General features: G+C 37.9%; 1 protein-coding gene across 1 annotated transcript; it reads right to left on the reverse strand.

The window, feature by feature from the left end:
• Positions 1–93: 93 nt before the first annotated feature.
• Positions 94–16,162, reverse strand: abcc2 (ATP binding cassette subfamily C member 2). The gene is made up of 32 exons (XM_077613413.1): positions 14,518–16,162; positions 13,541–13,714; positions 12,675–12,815; positions 12,459–12,596; positions 12,251–12,373; positions 12,121–12,176; positions 10,865–11,114; positions 10,590–10,771; positions 10,111–10,288; positions 9,094–9,348; positions 8,947–9,012; positions 8,248–8,385; positions 8,024–8,170; positions 7,861–7,945; positions 7,707–7,773; positions 7,508–7,634; positions 6,364–6,540; positions 5,084–5,251; positions 4,651–4,843; positions 4,367–4,502; positions 4,192–4,294; positions 3,866–4,085; positions 3,633–3,787; positions 3,368–3,523; positions 2,574–2,773; positions 2,373–2,499; positions 1,786–1,887; positions 1,409–1,552; positions 1,165–1,323; positions 931–1,097; positions 402–596; positions 94–322 (listed from the first exon to the last, which is right to left on the reverse strand). Exons 1-32 carry the CDS (start codon positions 14,563–14,565, stop codon positions 193–195), a joined length of 4,707 nt encoding a protein of 1,568 aa, XP_077469539.1. The 5' UTR covers positions 14,566–16,162; the 3' UTR covers positions 94–192.
• Positions 16,163–16,211: the final 49 nt, after the last annotated feature.

Raw genomic sequence — 16,211 nt, forward strand, 5'->3', positions numbered from 1 at the left:
ACATTTGGTGAGATTCAGTCAAAACATAACAACAAAGCAGGATTTGAGTAAAATATTTATTCACATTTGTTTTCTGTATATAAAATGTTTATGATAAATACAAATGAATTCTCAATGAATAATTCAACCTTTGAAGTTCTAACTTTAACAGAAGTCTCAACCATACCGTTTATTAATTGAAAACAAAGGGAATCATAGATTTGTCATTTCTGCTTGTGTTATCCCAGCATCCTTTGCCATGGCATAGAAATTACCTCGCTTTTCAAGGAGGTTACTCGGCGAATCAAACTCTACAATCCTACCGGCATCGAGCACCATCACCCTGAGGGCAAAGAACACAACCGAGTTGCATATCCGCAGGCTATATGTATCATAAATAGGGGAAATTGATAAGGACCAACCTTGAGCTATCCATGATGCTGTGCAGGCGATGGGCAATGGTGAGAATGGTGCAGTGTGTAAACTCTTTCCTGATCGTCATTTGGATCAGGTTGTCAGTCTCCAGATCCACGGCTGCTGTAGCCTCATCCAGGATTAATATGCGAGACTTTCTTAGCAGTGCCCGGGCCAAACACAGCAGTTGTCTCTGTCCAACACTGTATGTGTTGTGGCACACAAAGCACATAAACTGCATTGAAAGAATATTAAAAACTATACTGTCACAGCTACATGTGGTATGGTAATTTGAGGAAAAGTAGAGGTTTTTGCTCAACACTAAAAGATGAATGAATTGATGAATAATGTTAATAATAATGTAATAATCTTTAAAATGTTTGCATTCTAAAAAAAAAAGGTGGTGATTTTTCATGATTTATCGCTATCCTAAATTCACTGTCATGTCAAAAGGTATGTTTAAATAACTAATTGAAAAAATTGTTTGCATTTGAACTGGAAGTACAGAGGCAAAGAATATGCTTAACCAAGACCTACCTCAGGTTCTCACCCCCTTCTGCTACCTCATGCTGCAATCCCTCCTTCAGCCCTGAAACATAGTCCTTAAGATGGGAGAGCTCAAGCACTCTCCATAGTTCCTCGTCACTGGATCTTTCAAACGGATCCAGGTTCATCCTCAAGGTTCCGGAGAACAACACTGGATCCTGCACAAAGGTGACAGAATCAGTTCTGTGTATTTGAATCCATGTGAGAAAACAGTGTTATCTGTACCTGTGGTATGATAGTAAGGTTATTTCTTAGGTCGTGTAGGCCTATTTTGGAAATATCAACACCGTCTATGAGAATGTGACCCTCAGCGGCTTCAATTATTCGGAACAAACAGTTAGTCAGACTGGATTTCCCAGCTCCTGTGCGGCCCACAATACCAATCTGCAGGCAGAAAAATTGTTGGAGTAAATAAAATAGTTTTAATCAACTGATTAATTCCCATGTGATTTATAATTCAAATGAAAACCTTCTCAGTGGCACCAATGTCACAGGAGATGCCGTGCAGCACCAGATCCAAACCGGGTCTATAACGGACCATGTAGTTTTCAAACTGTAGTCTTCCTGCCTCAGGCCAAGTCTTGGGTGGTCGAGTGTCAGTCACCCACTCAGCCTGCAGTCAAAAAAATTGCACACTAAAGTGGGGCCAATATATGGAGGAATTTTGTTTAAGAGGTGGAGAACGTCAGAGAAAGGCAGAGTTGCCTTTAGTTCAAAATCCTGACTATCCCACGTTACATTAAACATAGGTTTCTAGCAATATGAGTAGAACCAAAAAAAAGTGCTATTCATTGCCAGTCTCTCAGTTGCTTTTGACATATAATAATATATAATTGACATATTTACCTCATTTTCAATGACGCTGTATTCACTCACTCGCTCAACGGCAACAATATTGGTCTCCAGTTCTGATGTCATCCGAACAAGCCAGTTCAGTGTTTGCGTTACCTACATATTCCAGATCAAAAATAGAAACGGCATTATAAAACACATGATCCTATGATCTTGCATGTAGAGTTGTTCAGATCACATATTATTGCACCCCAGTTCGAATCAATCTTTTCCACATTACGTGTATGTGTATATATAAATATGTATGTATGTGTACATATATATATATATATATATATATATATATATATATATATATATATATATATATATATATATATATATATATATATATATATGTATATATATATATATATATGTATATATATATGTAGTATATATACGTATGTATATGTATGTATATATATATGTATGTATATATGTATAGAATGTATAGATATAGATGTATATACATATATACATACATACATACATATATACGTATATATATATATATATATATATATATATATATATATATATATATATATGTGTATATATACACATATATACATTCTATGTCATCATCATCAGGGACTTACATTAAGAGAATAGGATATGGAAAGGCCAACCAGGCCGCTGTCCAGACTATCTCTGGAAATAACCGCAAGCAGAGCAGCAAAAAACACCACCAGATTTCCAACAAACTCCAACCGAATTGCCAGCCACCTGTACTTGGAATAAACATGTGTAAGAGCATCACCACTTCACAAAAACCATCAAGGCGCTAATGAGTCGCTGACCTGTTTGACACTATCCAAGGGTAGACGCTCTTTAGGTTCTCATCCATGGTGGTTTCATTGTGTTGAAGGAACCTTTCTTGGTGGCCGTAAGCTCTTATCACAGACAGCCCTGAGACTGTCTCACCAAAGTGGGAATATATGGGAGAGCGTGACACCGAGTCAAGACGTCGTAGCTGCCTTGACGATGCGACGTAAAAACGCTGAATGAAGAGGTCAAATCAACAAAGCAAGAGAATACATCTTAAAAATGGGGTTAGTCAAATCCATCATTATTTTAAAACCAATACTGCCTATGACATTACAAAACAAATACATTATAATAGAAAGGAAGAAGTGACACTAAATGAGGTAGCAAATGAATGAGATAACTTTATTTCAACCAAACTTCTAAAAAAAATTCTAAATATTAAAATGTTAGATATATTTACTATTATACCAGTTTAGTTTATTTTTTGTTCTTGAAGAATACTATAATTTAAATTCCATTTTGGGAGGATGAAGCAGTAAACAATATGATATGATTTTAGCTAAATTCATAATATTCCTGCAGAGTTTGTTAAGGCTTGTGATTTACCCCAGGTATCATATACGTATAAAATATATTTTCAATTAACCCAGGATTGTGCCAAAATTCGCTGCGTCACCAGTAGATGAATGGAAAGATGGTGTCAAAGTTCTTTGAACATTTTAACGGTAGAAAAGAACTATACAAGTAAAAGTCCATTAACCATTTCGTCTTTAGTATTAAAGCACCCCACTCCCATATATATCAGTATATATTTTATCCCGCTAACCTGGACAAAGAAGTACACCACTGCCAGAGGAATGATGACAATGGTGAAGAAGGGAGTGGCCAGACAAATGACAAAAAGTGTTCCCAGCACTCCCAGCAGGCACAGGATCCAAGAACGCAACGACTGTGGGATGGCTTCATCTATTGTGAATATATCCTGTTGGACAAACATAGATGAAATTTGTTTGAAATCTCTTAGAAGAAGGGCAATTGAGATAAATGTTTTTCAGTATGGTTATTATGTTACACAACAGAATAAGTCCAACCTTTGCAAAGCGGTTAACCACCCTTCCAATGGGCGTGGTGTCAAAAAAAAGCATTGGTGCACGCAATATGTTGTTGAGCAGCCTCGAGTGCAAAATTCGTGATGCTGCAATGGAGGCATTGGCAACTAGCAGGGTACCAAGGAACACAAAAAGTCCTGCCATAAAAAAGGTCATCAATATTACAGCACAATATCAACCATATCAAATGGATTAATTATACCAGTAACAGTTACCCTGAACCACGCCCAGAGCACCAAACACTCCCACTCTGGTGTCCCTCTTCTCCGCAGGGTATGTCCTATTGTAGTACTCCACTGCATCATCAGTCCAGTCACTTAGCCAGATATTTTGGCCAATGAATGCAATGTTCTGGATGAAATACAGCATGAACACTGCAGCAGTGTATCCCCAGCCCATGGACCGCAGGTATTGAAGGTAGACTGAAAATTTCACCTGAAAGGAGGTTGAAGACAGTGGCTCTCAGATTCAGTAAATTAAATTTCCACCTTTATTTGTCAATGGATATGTGTAAACAAAACAAATGGGAAACTAATAATACCTGTCCTGTTTCCATAGCTTCCTTTTCAATTAGCCTTTGGCCTTTGTTTATTTCTGCTGCATTTTCAGATTTCCTTATAGAGCTGTTTCTTCTCGCCTTAAAACTACAAAAGAACAACACAATTCAACTGGGTATTTTATTACCTACTTTACTTTCCCCCACAATTATCCTATACCTGCTGTTGCGCTGACTACGGCGGATGCTGTTTTCCCTTTTCAGAGTCACAGCTACAGTGTCTTCTAATTGAGAGTCTGGTTGAACGTCATCTCCTTCTGGTAACAAGCCATCCTCTGTAACATTTTGGCCATGACCTGTCCAAAATGCACTCAATTATTTTACAATGCATATAAAAGTTAAGGACCAATTAACTATCAATCTGCATATTCTTTCCTTGTGTCAATGAGAAGGTATTCCATCAAATATTAGGTAAAGCAGGTGTACTCCAAAACATTGAATTACCTGAATTTGATTCGATCCCATTTTTATTATTACTATGCTCTTTGTTATATGTGTCCAAAAACTCAGAAAAGGCGCCTTTGCTCGCACGTAGGGTGTTGTATGATCCAACCTCAGAAACTACTCCATTGACGAGCACCACAATTTCATCTACATAAGGTAAGAAGCTGAGTCCATGAGTCACCAGTATTCGTGTCTGCATAAACATAAACACACGCGGTTTCAGGGCTTGATTTCCATACAATTCACTTAAAATAATTCAATTCAATTCATTCAATCCATGAAATTTGTTTAATATCTTCTTGATTCACTATCATGGTTGAACAGTAAAACAATTTACTTTACTGTTACCATTTAGTAGGCAACAATCCATATATAAAAATATCATAACTGAAACCAATTAGCAGCTGTTTTGAGAAAGGATGCATGCTTGGACCTTATCTTTAAGTATTCCATTAGGTCCAATGACTTTGTCAAAAAGATGCTTTCCCACGTGAGAGTCAACTGCAGACAAGGGATCATCCAGCAGATAAATATCAGCCTGACTGTAAGCTGCTCTGGCCAAGCTCACACGCTGCTTCTGACCCCCTGAAAGGTTGATGCCCTACCACAAAAGAAAGCACACCAAAAAATAAACTCAACAACAAATGTATTTTAAAAATAAATTTGTGATAATAAGAAAATGCAATCTCATTATACAGTGGTACCTCGAGATACTAGCTCAATTCGTTCCGGGACTGAGCTCGTATGTCGATTTCTCGTAACTCAAACGAACCATTGAAATGAACTAAAAACAAATTAATTTGTTCCAACCCTCTGAAAAAACACCAAAAACAGGATTTTGGATTGGAAAAAAATGTTTTGTTTGTTCTAATTCGCCATCTATTAACAAAGTAACACATTACTAGTGGTTTAATATTACTAAAAATGTGTTTAATAGTACTAAAATTATACGGATTTCGAAGGGGGGGAGAGAGACGGACAGAGAGAGGGGGGCGGAGGGGCTTTTTGCACGGCAACACGCTCATTTCATAACATAAACAAATTTAAATGAACTTGGATTACGATGCAGACACACTCAAAAATAGGTTTAATCCAACCTTACACTAAACTTAATTCTAATTTTGTATTAAAGTTTGATACCTTTCTTCTCCCGGTTGGCTCTATTTGCCCCAACTCCACCCTGACTTTCCCTATCGATGGGCTGTTTGCTTTTGTATTCCCTTCAAAATATTCCGAAAATGATGCACACAAATGTCCTCACAATAGGATAACGCACAACCAGTTGCCAACGAGTAGTATATATAAATTTCGTATTAGCGATCGCCTCGCCATTCGCAAATACTAACAGGAAAAAAAAACACTGAAAAAATGCAACGCTCCGCCCAGTGCTCGCAGAGACATTACAAAGAGGGAGTTGCGACCAGAGACATTACACGAGGGAGTTGCGGGGAGAAAGACAGTGCCCATGATGTTCTTATGAGCAGGATCTCGCGTCCGCTGTCTGCTCGTATATCAAAATGTGTCTTGTATCTCAAGATAAATATTTGCCCGAAATCTTACTCGTATCGCGAATGCTCCTATGTCGGGCCACTCGTATGTCGAGGTACCACTGTACTTGTCTAATGACAAAAACAGTATTCAATTCAATTCAATACATGCGTAGTATGTCTTTTCTCCATCTCTTTTTTGCAACTCCTTGCAACCATTTCTTACCTTTTCCCCAATCTCAGTCATGTCACCCCCAGGAAGAAGATCCAGGTCTGGAGCCAGGGCACAGGACTGGATCACCTTTTGGAACCGCTTCTCTTCCAGGGGTGAACCAAACATAATGTTATCCCGAAGGGTCGCATTTTGGATCCATGCTTGTTGTGGTACGAAGGCAAGAGAACCCTGTAATTGGAAACATAATGAAATGTTTAAATTGTTTAACTCAACTTGTACAGGAATTTATCTGGGATAACACGAAACAGTATGTCCATGTAGCTCAATGGATATCACAGCTTTTGATTTAGGTCAAAATTACAACATTTAAAATGAATATATGAGATGATTTTCAAGATAGAATGTATAATCAATTGTATATTTTATAATATGGTGTCATTGTGGGTGGCCCGCCTCGCAACTGTGAGCTTAAAGGTTCAATCCACGGCTTTGGTATTTTTGTGTGTATTTCCTCCGTTTACTACGGTTTTCCACTCACATCCACACTCATTCACCACTCCAAATATCATATGGTGTAAATGTGAGCATGAATGATCGTAACATCTGTGGATCATTAGTAGAGGCATTTAAGCCTAGGCCCACAAGAAATTATTCCCAGCACTAGTAACATTCCTGTACTTGCAGTCTCACTCCTGAGAAGAGCAAGCCTTTTCTTCTTGAGTATTTGCATTTGACTGTATACAGTGAGGTGGAGAAGTTCATTTGCCCTTACTATGGTCCGGGGTGCATAGGATAGTTTCCCAGAAAGTGGCAGTGATATTTTGAGTGTGAATAGTTGTCTGTCTCTGTGTGTGCCCTATACAAGTGATTGGCGAACAGTATAGGGTGTATTTTGCCTTTAGCTCAAGGTCAGCGCAACCCTGCCAGTTGTTGAAAATGAATTAATGAATGTATCAATACATTCAGAACCTTCTCTAGGACTGGGTCCCTGGCTTTTCCTGACTGAAGGATAACAACATTTACTGCGAATAGTCAGATGAAATAGGCGTATTAGCCACAATAGGTATATATTTTGTGAATAGATTGACTTGTACATTTATTGTTTGACATATTTGGGGAAAAAGTGCTTAGAGTTAGACAGAATTTCTCTCTTTATATTGCAACTTATTATACTATATAAGATGAAAGCTGTCACCTTAATGTTGACGAAGCCTTTTGTGCTGTGCATTTCTCCCAGAATGGCAGACATCAGAGAGGATTTGCCTGAGCCGACAGCTCCCACAACTGCGACCAGCCGACCTGGCTTGACATCCAAATTGACACTGGAAAAACAACACAAGATGGGCATGCCTATTCAGCAGAGTCAGGTGGTATGTTTAATGTAGGACATTTACTTTTTAAGATGGAGCTCGCCTTCTTTTTGCCATGAAAAAGATCCATCGCAGATATTCACAGCTGAACCTAAAAATCAGATTGGATAAAGTTGTTTATTGTGTGTATGCTAGAGAAGAGATTGATACGTATGTTGATGGAAACAGATGAACATACTGAAGTTGTGGTCATGGCGCACAAGATCACTTTCAAGGTCTTCGCCTCCTAAAAACTTTTCAAGACGCCTTCTTGAAACTGTTGTCTAGATTGTGGTGGGAGGGAGGTGGCATAAGCACATATGGATATGATCTGAATGTGCTATTTTTCCTGGTGTCTTTACCTGAACAATAGCAGCAATAAGCATAGGCAGCATGGCCAGTGGAAATCGAAGGATGTTGAAGAGCGAGATGGAAGTGAATGCCTTTTCAGCGGTCAACACATTGTCAGAATCTACTCCAAGGAACACAGCAAAGGTGACCAAAGACACCTGTTACAAGGAAATATAAATATATATTTATATTCTTTTGACTTTGTGCGTGCAAGTGGTTTCATGACAGTACTGACCAGAGCTGGTGCACAGCTGAAAATGAATGTGGAGACAGATGAGAGGTAGGCAAACTTCTTCATGACAGTCAACTCTTGGCCTCTGATGCCTTGCACCTGATCTTCAAAAGATGGCTCCCACGCATATAGCTTTAGAATCTAAAAGAGCAAGGCATATACTACTTACACAGACACATACGCACAAACAGTGTGTGTAAATATATCCCCGCTCCCCCAGAAATTGACCATGGCTCACAGGGTATTTTCTTTTGAAGTGACTGAAATGGCCTCTGTATAAAGAAAGGCTTCCTATGTCATGAAGAACACAGACACTTTTGGCTTCTTCATAAAAGCAAAAGCTCCATGTGGTAGTTGCACAAAAAAGGTCCTTTGGGTGAAGATTGTCTGAGAGATTTTTTTTTTTATCTAGAAATGTGACAATCTATCTCCTGTTTCCCCATTTCCTGTTTTTTTCCGCATGCTTATTGTTCCCATGTTGCAGTAACTTCCTGACTTTGGCAATGCCTTCCTTAGGTTTGATCTGGGGTCTAACTTTTAATAATAATAATAAAAAAATTCTAGTTTGAAAAAAATAGCATTCCCTTAATACTTTGTTTTCTATTGCCTCAGAATGTTTTATGTATGGGATAGGAGATCATAAAACCATTGTCACTGAGTGCTATTTTGTACTCCATGGATTCATTTTAGACAGAGGCTTACCTTCATCCCATTAAGTATTTCATTCATGATTTTCAGTCTCTTGTCTTTGAATTTCATGTTCTCAATCTGAAAGGACATCATTCAAGTCATGAAGGAGAGTAGTTTAAATAGCAAAAAAGAAAAAAAAACATTTCTGTACCTATGTACCTGGAATTTTCGAGCCTTGTTGGCTAGAAGTCCATTAATTGGAACCATGAGAACCACAACTGCAAGTCCAGCTAACACAGAAGGTCCGAGTTCCTGCCACAGGAAAAAAATGGCCAATGCAATCTGCAGGGGGCAGGACCACAGCAGGTGGATGAAGTTTGTCACGTCGTTGAAGCGCTGGGCATCTGCAGACATCAGGTTCACCGTTTCGCCGACCGTGGACTCTTTCCGTGTGTCATTTGACACCACCAGTGCCTGGTAGAATCGTGTACATACTTTTTAATATAGCATTACTTAAATACTACAAAGAAAAATAATCTACAAAAGCCATTTGACTTTCAGATTACATTTTCCGATAATCCTTGATTCCCTCCAACCGTTACAGTTGATATTAATTTGACCTCCTTTAAATCTTTAACTGCAATTGGCTGGCAACAATTCAGGTTGTACCCTGCCTACTGCCCGTTGTTAGCTGTGATAGGCTTCAGCACCCCCGTGACCGGTGGCTCGGAAAATGAATGAATGAATATATCTTTAACTAAAAGCCTAAGTCAAACCTTTCAGCATTTAACTACCTACTTATCTACTGGCCTACTTATTATTACTACGTGTAAAATTGAGTTTGGAGTTAAATGTGCTTCAAAGGGCGGCCCGGCGGATCAGTGGTTAGTGTGTCGGCCTCACAGGGGTCCTGGGTTCAAATCCAGTGAATGGTTGTCTGTCTCCTCGTGCCCTGCGATTAGCTGGCCACCAATTCATGGTGTCCCCCGCCTTGGGCCCAAAGTCAGCTGGGATAGGCCCCAGCACCCCCTGCAACCCTTGTGAGGATAAAGCGGTTCAGAAAATGAATGAATGTGTTTCTAAAACAAAAAGTTCAAACTACGTGCACTCAGAAATTTAACGGTCTATTTTTGTTACAACCTGAACTGAAATGAAAAGATTCAATTTTTGGGTGAGAAATGTGACTAGTGCTACAAGAATTCGCAAAGTGTGGTGAATCTCAATTTTTGTTAGTACCTTTTTGTAAACAGCAGCCATGATGGCTGTCCGGACCTTCATCCCTAGCACAAAGCAGCGCTGGAAGTATTGCTGCAGGAAGAGAGACTGCAGGAGGGCTACCACCAGAAGCAACACAGCATACACATAACCTTCCCACGCATAACTGTTTTCGTTCTGAGTAAAAGAGATCATCAACCTGGGAAGACAGAAAAAATAGCTATATGAGCATTATTAATCCACAAAAATAATCAACTGTGTTAAATTACAATCCCATACCTGTCAACCTCTGCCGATAACTGCCCTTATAAATGATTATGATTCCTCTTACAAACCCCCAAAAAACCTTACAAACACCGTACGAGTCGTACGGTGTTTGTAAGGTTTTTTGGGGGGTTTGTAAGGGGAATCATAATCATTTATAAGGGCAGTTATCGGCAGAGGTTGACAGGTATGCAATCCCTCCAGCCAAATAAAATACAGCAAATGTACCGACATACTTCAGTAGCTGAGGACTGGCAAAAGAAAGCAGGTCCTGCAGAAGTTTGAAGAAGGCGGATTCAAGCAAAATCCCTTTAAATGTCTTGTAGATGGTTGGTATTAGCCATGAGGTTGGATAGTTTTCCTCTTCCTTGTTTTTCTTGATTTTCTTTTCTTCTTTGTCTTTTTCACCTCTATCCTTCTAAAGAAAAACAAAGAGTGCACAAACTCATATAATGAATGTAGTAGCATGCACAGGATCAATAAATGATTCGGAGACCATGACTTTCCTTACCATCATTAAAATGTCCTTGCTCACACCTTCACCCAGTCCATTGACTTGTCCATTTTGAAGATAAGTTTCATCAGGGGATTTTTTGTTTAGATTTTTGGCCATTTTTTTCTTGTAGCGATGCCGAGCTGCAGCGAACTCAATCTTCATATAGTGTTGGAAGTGCTGGCTGATGTAACCCGTGGTGTCCTTCTCATTCAGGTCCCACATGTCCTCCTGAACTAGGGGCTGCTTGTAACCTTTAACAGCCATACTGACGAGTACAAGGAAGAACAATTTTGATCACAATTTTGAAAAAGTCCTTGGTCATTAAACTTTTGGACGGCTGTGATTTTAATGTAGGACAGATAAAGACCATAACAAATATATAAATTAGGGTTTTGTTTCCCTATGAAATCTTCATTTGTTTTAATTTTATTTTATCTTTTTAGAATTGATGAATGTGCCATATTTCCTAAAACTGGTATGTTACATTTAAGCAAAAGTGAGGCATTGTTTTTCAAGGGAACAATGGTTAATTAAGTGAAGAACACAGTAATCTATGAAAGTACAGGAGGAAGGTGGAAAGTGTCAATTTGATTAAGGTATTATTTTGTAAATGGGTAAAACATTCAGTGATAAATATAGGCTTAGCAACCCCTCATGAGGGTGGTATTAGGTGTCTATTTGAGAGTTGGTACAACAACACACCCTGTGATTAACGTAGGGAATCCATTTTTTAGAGTGGTGGAGACGCAAGAGGCGAGCCAATCATCTTTTAAGAGGAAAACAATGAATTGAGGCATGGCAACTTTATACTTTCGACAATACAAACACGTGGAGCGCATTTTGTGAAGTAGCACGTGCTAAAAATTACGGCATGTTTTCATCACATTTTGCGTCAAACAATGGATACAATGTGTAGTGAAAATTTTATAGTCCATCTTAACAGCAATATTTAGCAACTTTACTAATGAATTCTAAATAAATATTACACTTCAATGTTTAATCAAGAACTAAATATGTATTCTAACCCTTAATCTGAAATAAATCTAAATATACATATGCAGATCTGAATTTTGGGGATTGTTTGAGGTACATTTTGTACTATACAAACTGTAATAAACTTGTGTTCTCAACTGAGGTAAGTTTGGCCATACGTGTTTGTACTACCTCTTATCATAATTGACTAAATAGACAAATAAAAAGTCAATATAGAATTGCTAAAACAACACATTTAATGAAGTAACGTGGTGCAATATGTCTGCATGATTGATTACCTGTTAAACCAGTTGAAAGTGATTCTGTTAAAAAATGGAGCGCCTGCTTCTGGATTCTGTTAAGGAAAGTTGATTGTTAAGTGAAAGGGGGAGACAAAAGGGAAGTGGAAAAACTCCAGCTATAATTTACCTTTTTCACAACCTCCTTGGCTTGTGGAGATATGTCTGCTATACCTGAGAGGATGAGTGCAATGACTTCCAGACCAAAGGAGATGCAGAAAAGGCAAAATCGAGGTAGATCAACAATCTCTCCCTGGTGGTCAATATGGAGTTTAAAAGCAGGTTTCAAGCAAAAGTGATAGCCAAAGTTGATTGACAATGTTTGATTCAGTTCTTACCTGCCTAAGCGCCTCTCGTATGATGGTCTGCAGAGGGAATACATCACACAGAACTGCAAAGAGCCAGAAGAGGAAGAGTGTGGCGGAATCTATTGCTTGTCTCTGCCTTAAGCCTTCTTGACACAGCAGCACTATTAGCTAAGACACATAAAAAACAGAGGATACAATCATATCATCTTTCCACATTAAAACCTAGAGCAACATTTCTTAACATACCCATGATGCAGCATAAAGGATGGGGTTGGCATAGTACACAGTGGGATTCTTTCTAGTTGTGTCTTGGCTCTGACCAAAGTCTTCTCCTAAAGTAATGGACAGGCCTGCTATGGCAGTCAGGAACAGCAGGGACGCAACAAACTGGTTGCAGAAAGCATATAAAAATCAGAAGTCAAAAAACAATACTATTCCTATTCCCATGTAAAAAAATAAGATTATCTCAATTGAGTCATTTTTAAAGTATTGGTTCACCAAGTTTTTACCCTGGACCCGTATTTTCCTATTGACACCAAGTTGTGATTCTCTTTTATATACGTTGGTAAATATTAATCTTTCTTAATGTGAATCATATTTAACAATACTCTAGTTTACTTTACAAGTGGTATTAAGATTAAATTATTAAGAAAATGAGGTGTAAGGTTTTAACTTAAAATACAGCGTGTTATCAGTCATAATATAATTGGAGGAAATTTACCATACCACAAATCAAATGTTAAATAATCCAAATACAAAATAATGAAATATGCAGCTCATCTGTAAATTGCTATGCTAAATTCTTCTTGTGACCAAAAATATTGTTTTGTTTAATAACATATTGGCAATGCCTTTGATTGAATTTCACACTCCACGACATGCAATCCCGATTGCATATGATCTTAATAAAACAAATACTGTTTTTTTTTCTTTTCTTATTTACTGATGTAAATTTGTAAATTGTGTATTTTTTTTACCACTATATTCTGTAAATGGCCCAATCAAGATTTTTCTCTTTAATTGCTGAATATAAATCACAGATTCTGAAAAATATAAGGATTTATTTTTGAAGAATTCTGAAGCCAAAGATTAAATTTAAAATTCTACTCTACCTGTTTACAGAGATAGAGTTTGGAGATGTGTTTTGATTCATTTGTCCTCCTGCAAAAAGCCACCATGTGCCATGGGGCACAGACCCAAAGGAAGCCCAAAGGGATCCACACCAGCACCGTCTGTTCCACACATACCGGCAGGTCTGGATCCTCTCTTTCCAAATATGAAGAGTTCTGTAGCATAAAATGAAGAAAAATACTACTAAGATATAGCTGCTATCTCAACTGAAGACCACAAACAGACTTTTAATTAAACAAAGGTTGACCATGATTATTGTTTATCATGAAACTTAAAGAACATAATGCATTGTAGTATTAAATTGGTTTGGCTATGTCCGATTTGCTTCAAGTCGCTCAATATGCTGAGTCATTCGTTATATAAAAGAATTTACTGTCTAGTCACATTTTTATTGGGTTTAAACTCAAACGCTGAAGGGGCACATGAAAAGCATCATATTCATTGAAAAGTTATTTTATGTGCATGCAATTTAAATTTAATTTGATTAAGAAATGCCCAATTTTATATATATAGTAAACATACAATTTGATGCTTCATAGATAAAAGTTCAAAAAAAATTAAATGAGGCTTCTTTAAATGCAGTCAAAGTTTCAGACTGCTTAAGAGTGATTTTTGAAATTACACTGAAACCATCAAAATTGAACATGTTCAGCAACTTACAAGCTATTCTAGTAAGAGAAAAACGTGCATAATATATACAGTGTGGGCTCAATCTGCGACTATAACAAAGCCATGTTTTAACATTTCCTTATGATTATTGTGAATTATTTACATTGTCACTGAGCTGGTCTTTCAGGACACCAATTATCATATCATTTGCAATTTGCCAAGTGTTTTAAAGCGCATGTTTCCAGATTATACAACTTTGAACTGCTTCAACTTTTAAGTTTCCACCATGACAATCACCAGTCCTCATTTGCAGGTAAAGAAAATACAAGGATGTGCCAGACACACTCACCCAGAAGACAGAGCCACAGTACTCTTCCAAGACGGCGGCAGCGCACATGGTCCTTGTTTATAAATGCCCGGGAGTGGACCCTCGAGGACCGGTCAACTTCTGACACCCAACCCGCTCAAGAGCTCCTCACACACTCCCGTGTCCACCCACGGGATAATAATAACAGGATGTGACGTCCAGGGGACTTTGAGCCATGAGTCTTTTAAAACTGAAGGCAAAACTTGAGCACATAAAAAATGATAAGAACAGATTCACAAGAAGAAGAATAAAATAAGTCAGATGACTAACGTCCAGTTTGTCTTCAAGAATAAACACGTGCAACCCAATCGTTAGAGCAAAAAGCAAAACTGAAAAACTGCAGTCCCTGAACATCCAGCTCACGCCAGTCTGTCCACCAATACTACTCCACACAAATGCGTTTAAAGTCCAACTGATCGCGGACACAAGAAAGAGAGGAAAATGGGGAGACAGTGAGCGAGTGAGAGAGAGAGAGTGATAAAAAGAAATGGACTTGCCCCTGGGAGCAAGAGCTCCAAGCTTTCTAACCCAAATGGAATGCGTTTGTGGGGAAGTGTGGAGGACGAGCTAATTTGAGACCCACTTTCCTGTTGCGTTGCTACTTTTCTGCACAATGATCACATATTAGAAACTGTCTCCATCTCAGAATTAACTCAAGAAGTCGTGCAATGAAATCTGCTTCTTACACTCATACAAAAAGTCAATAAACATGAAGATGAAAACACACAAAAATAAAAGGTTTTGACTGTTTGGATCAACAAGTTTTCCTTTTTTCCCCTCTCTCATTTTTTCTAATTCAAGGAGTATGCCAAGATTAAACTAAATTAAAAAAAAGGGAAAAAACAACAATTAAGTGTTTTGTGTTGTTCCATTAGCTCAAAATGGAAAACAAATGCCTTGCCATCTGTGTCATTTTAGGAGGGAAATGTCATATAATCTTTGCCATCATGGCGCCCACGTGAATGTTATGTCAAATGTGAACATAGTAAAGGAGTTAGGGGACTTACAAAATGAACCTGGCTGGGATGGACCTGAGGTTAATGATTATGAATTAGATTACGCCATATTGTGCCACAACTTGGCTGACTCATGATGCGCAAGCAGCTTCAATGGACACGTGAAGTCAGTGTGTATACCAAAGTTCACAAAGAAAATACAGTATCATAAACAAGAGCTGCTTAAATGCTAACGACCATTGAGAATTACAAATTATGGCAATCAAACTACAACAGTGGCCTATCAGTTGTTGTGGGTTACATAATTTAGGGTGTAACATTAAAAGATATGCCTTCAAACAATCCAACGGATCAACCATTTTTCATCCATTGGGCTTCAGGGGAGGCAGGAGCAGCTTGCCAAGAATTAAGAAATTAGAAACATTTGAAATAGGTCTATATAAAATTATAAAATGAAAGATAATATAATAATACATAGGTTATTTTCATCGCTTTTGTTAAAAAAATCTGGGGAAAACAAAAAAGAATTCAAGTTTATCACTGGGTTCAGAGTAACTAGGTAAAATTACACTTGAGAACGTATTTTTTGATATGGTTTGAAGTCAGAGTAATAATTGCTTGAAATTTTGTAAAGGCCCAGAAATGTTTTAATTTTTTTTAATTGGTGCAAAAATGTAATTTTGTTTTACTTGTATAACAGTAATCATGTGAACCACTTGT

Source organism: Stigmatopora argus, chromosome 11 (genome assembly GCF_051989625.1).
Source record: "Stigmatopora argus isolate UIUO_Sarg chromosome 11, RoL_Sarg_1.0, whole genome shotgun sequence".
NCBI classification, from domain to species: domain Eukaryota; kingdom Metazoa; phylum Chordata; class Actinopteri; order Syngnathiformes; family Syngnathidae; genus Stigmatopora; species Stigmatopora argus.

Excerpts from the sequence above, each read along its gene's own strand:
- abcc2 (XM_077613413.1), bottom strand. The coding sequence starts at position 14,565 with ATGTGCGCTGCCGCCGTCTTGGAAGAGTACTGTGGCTCTGTCTTCTGG. Across the intron at positions 2,774-3,367 it reads TGGTGTACTTCTTTGTCCAG|CGTTTTTACGTCGCATCGTC; the intron begins GTTAGCGGGATA and ends CTCTTCATTCAG. Across the intron at positions 1,098-1,164 it reads ACCTTACTATCATACCACAG|GATCCAGTGTTGTTCTCCGG; the intron begins GTACAGATAACA and ends ACCTTTGTGCAG.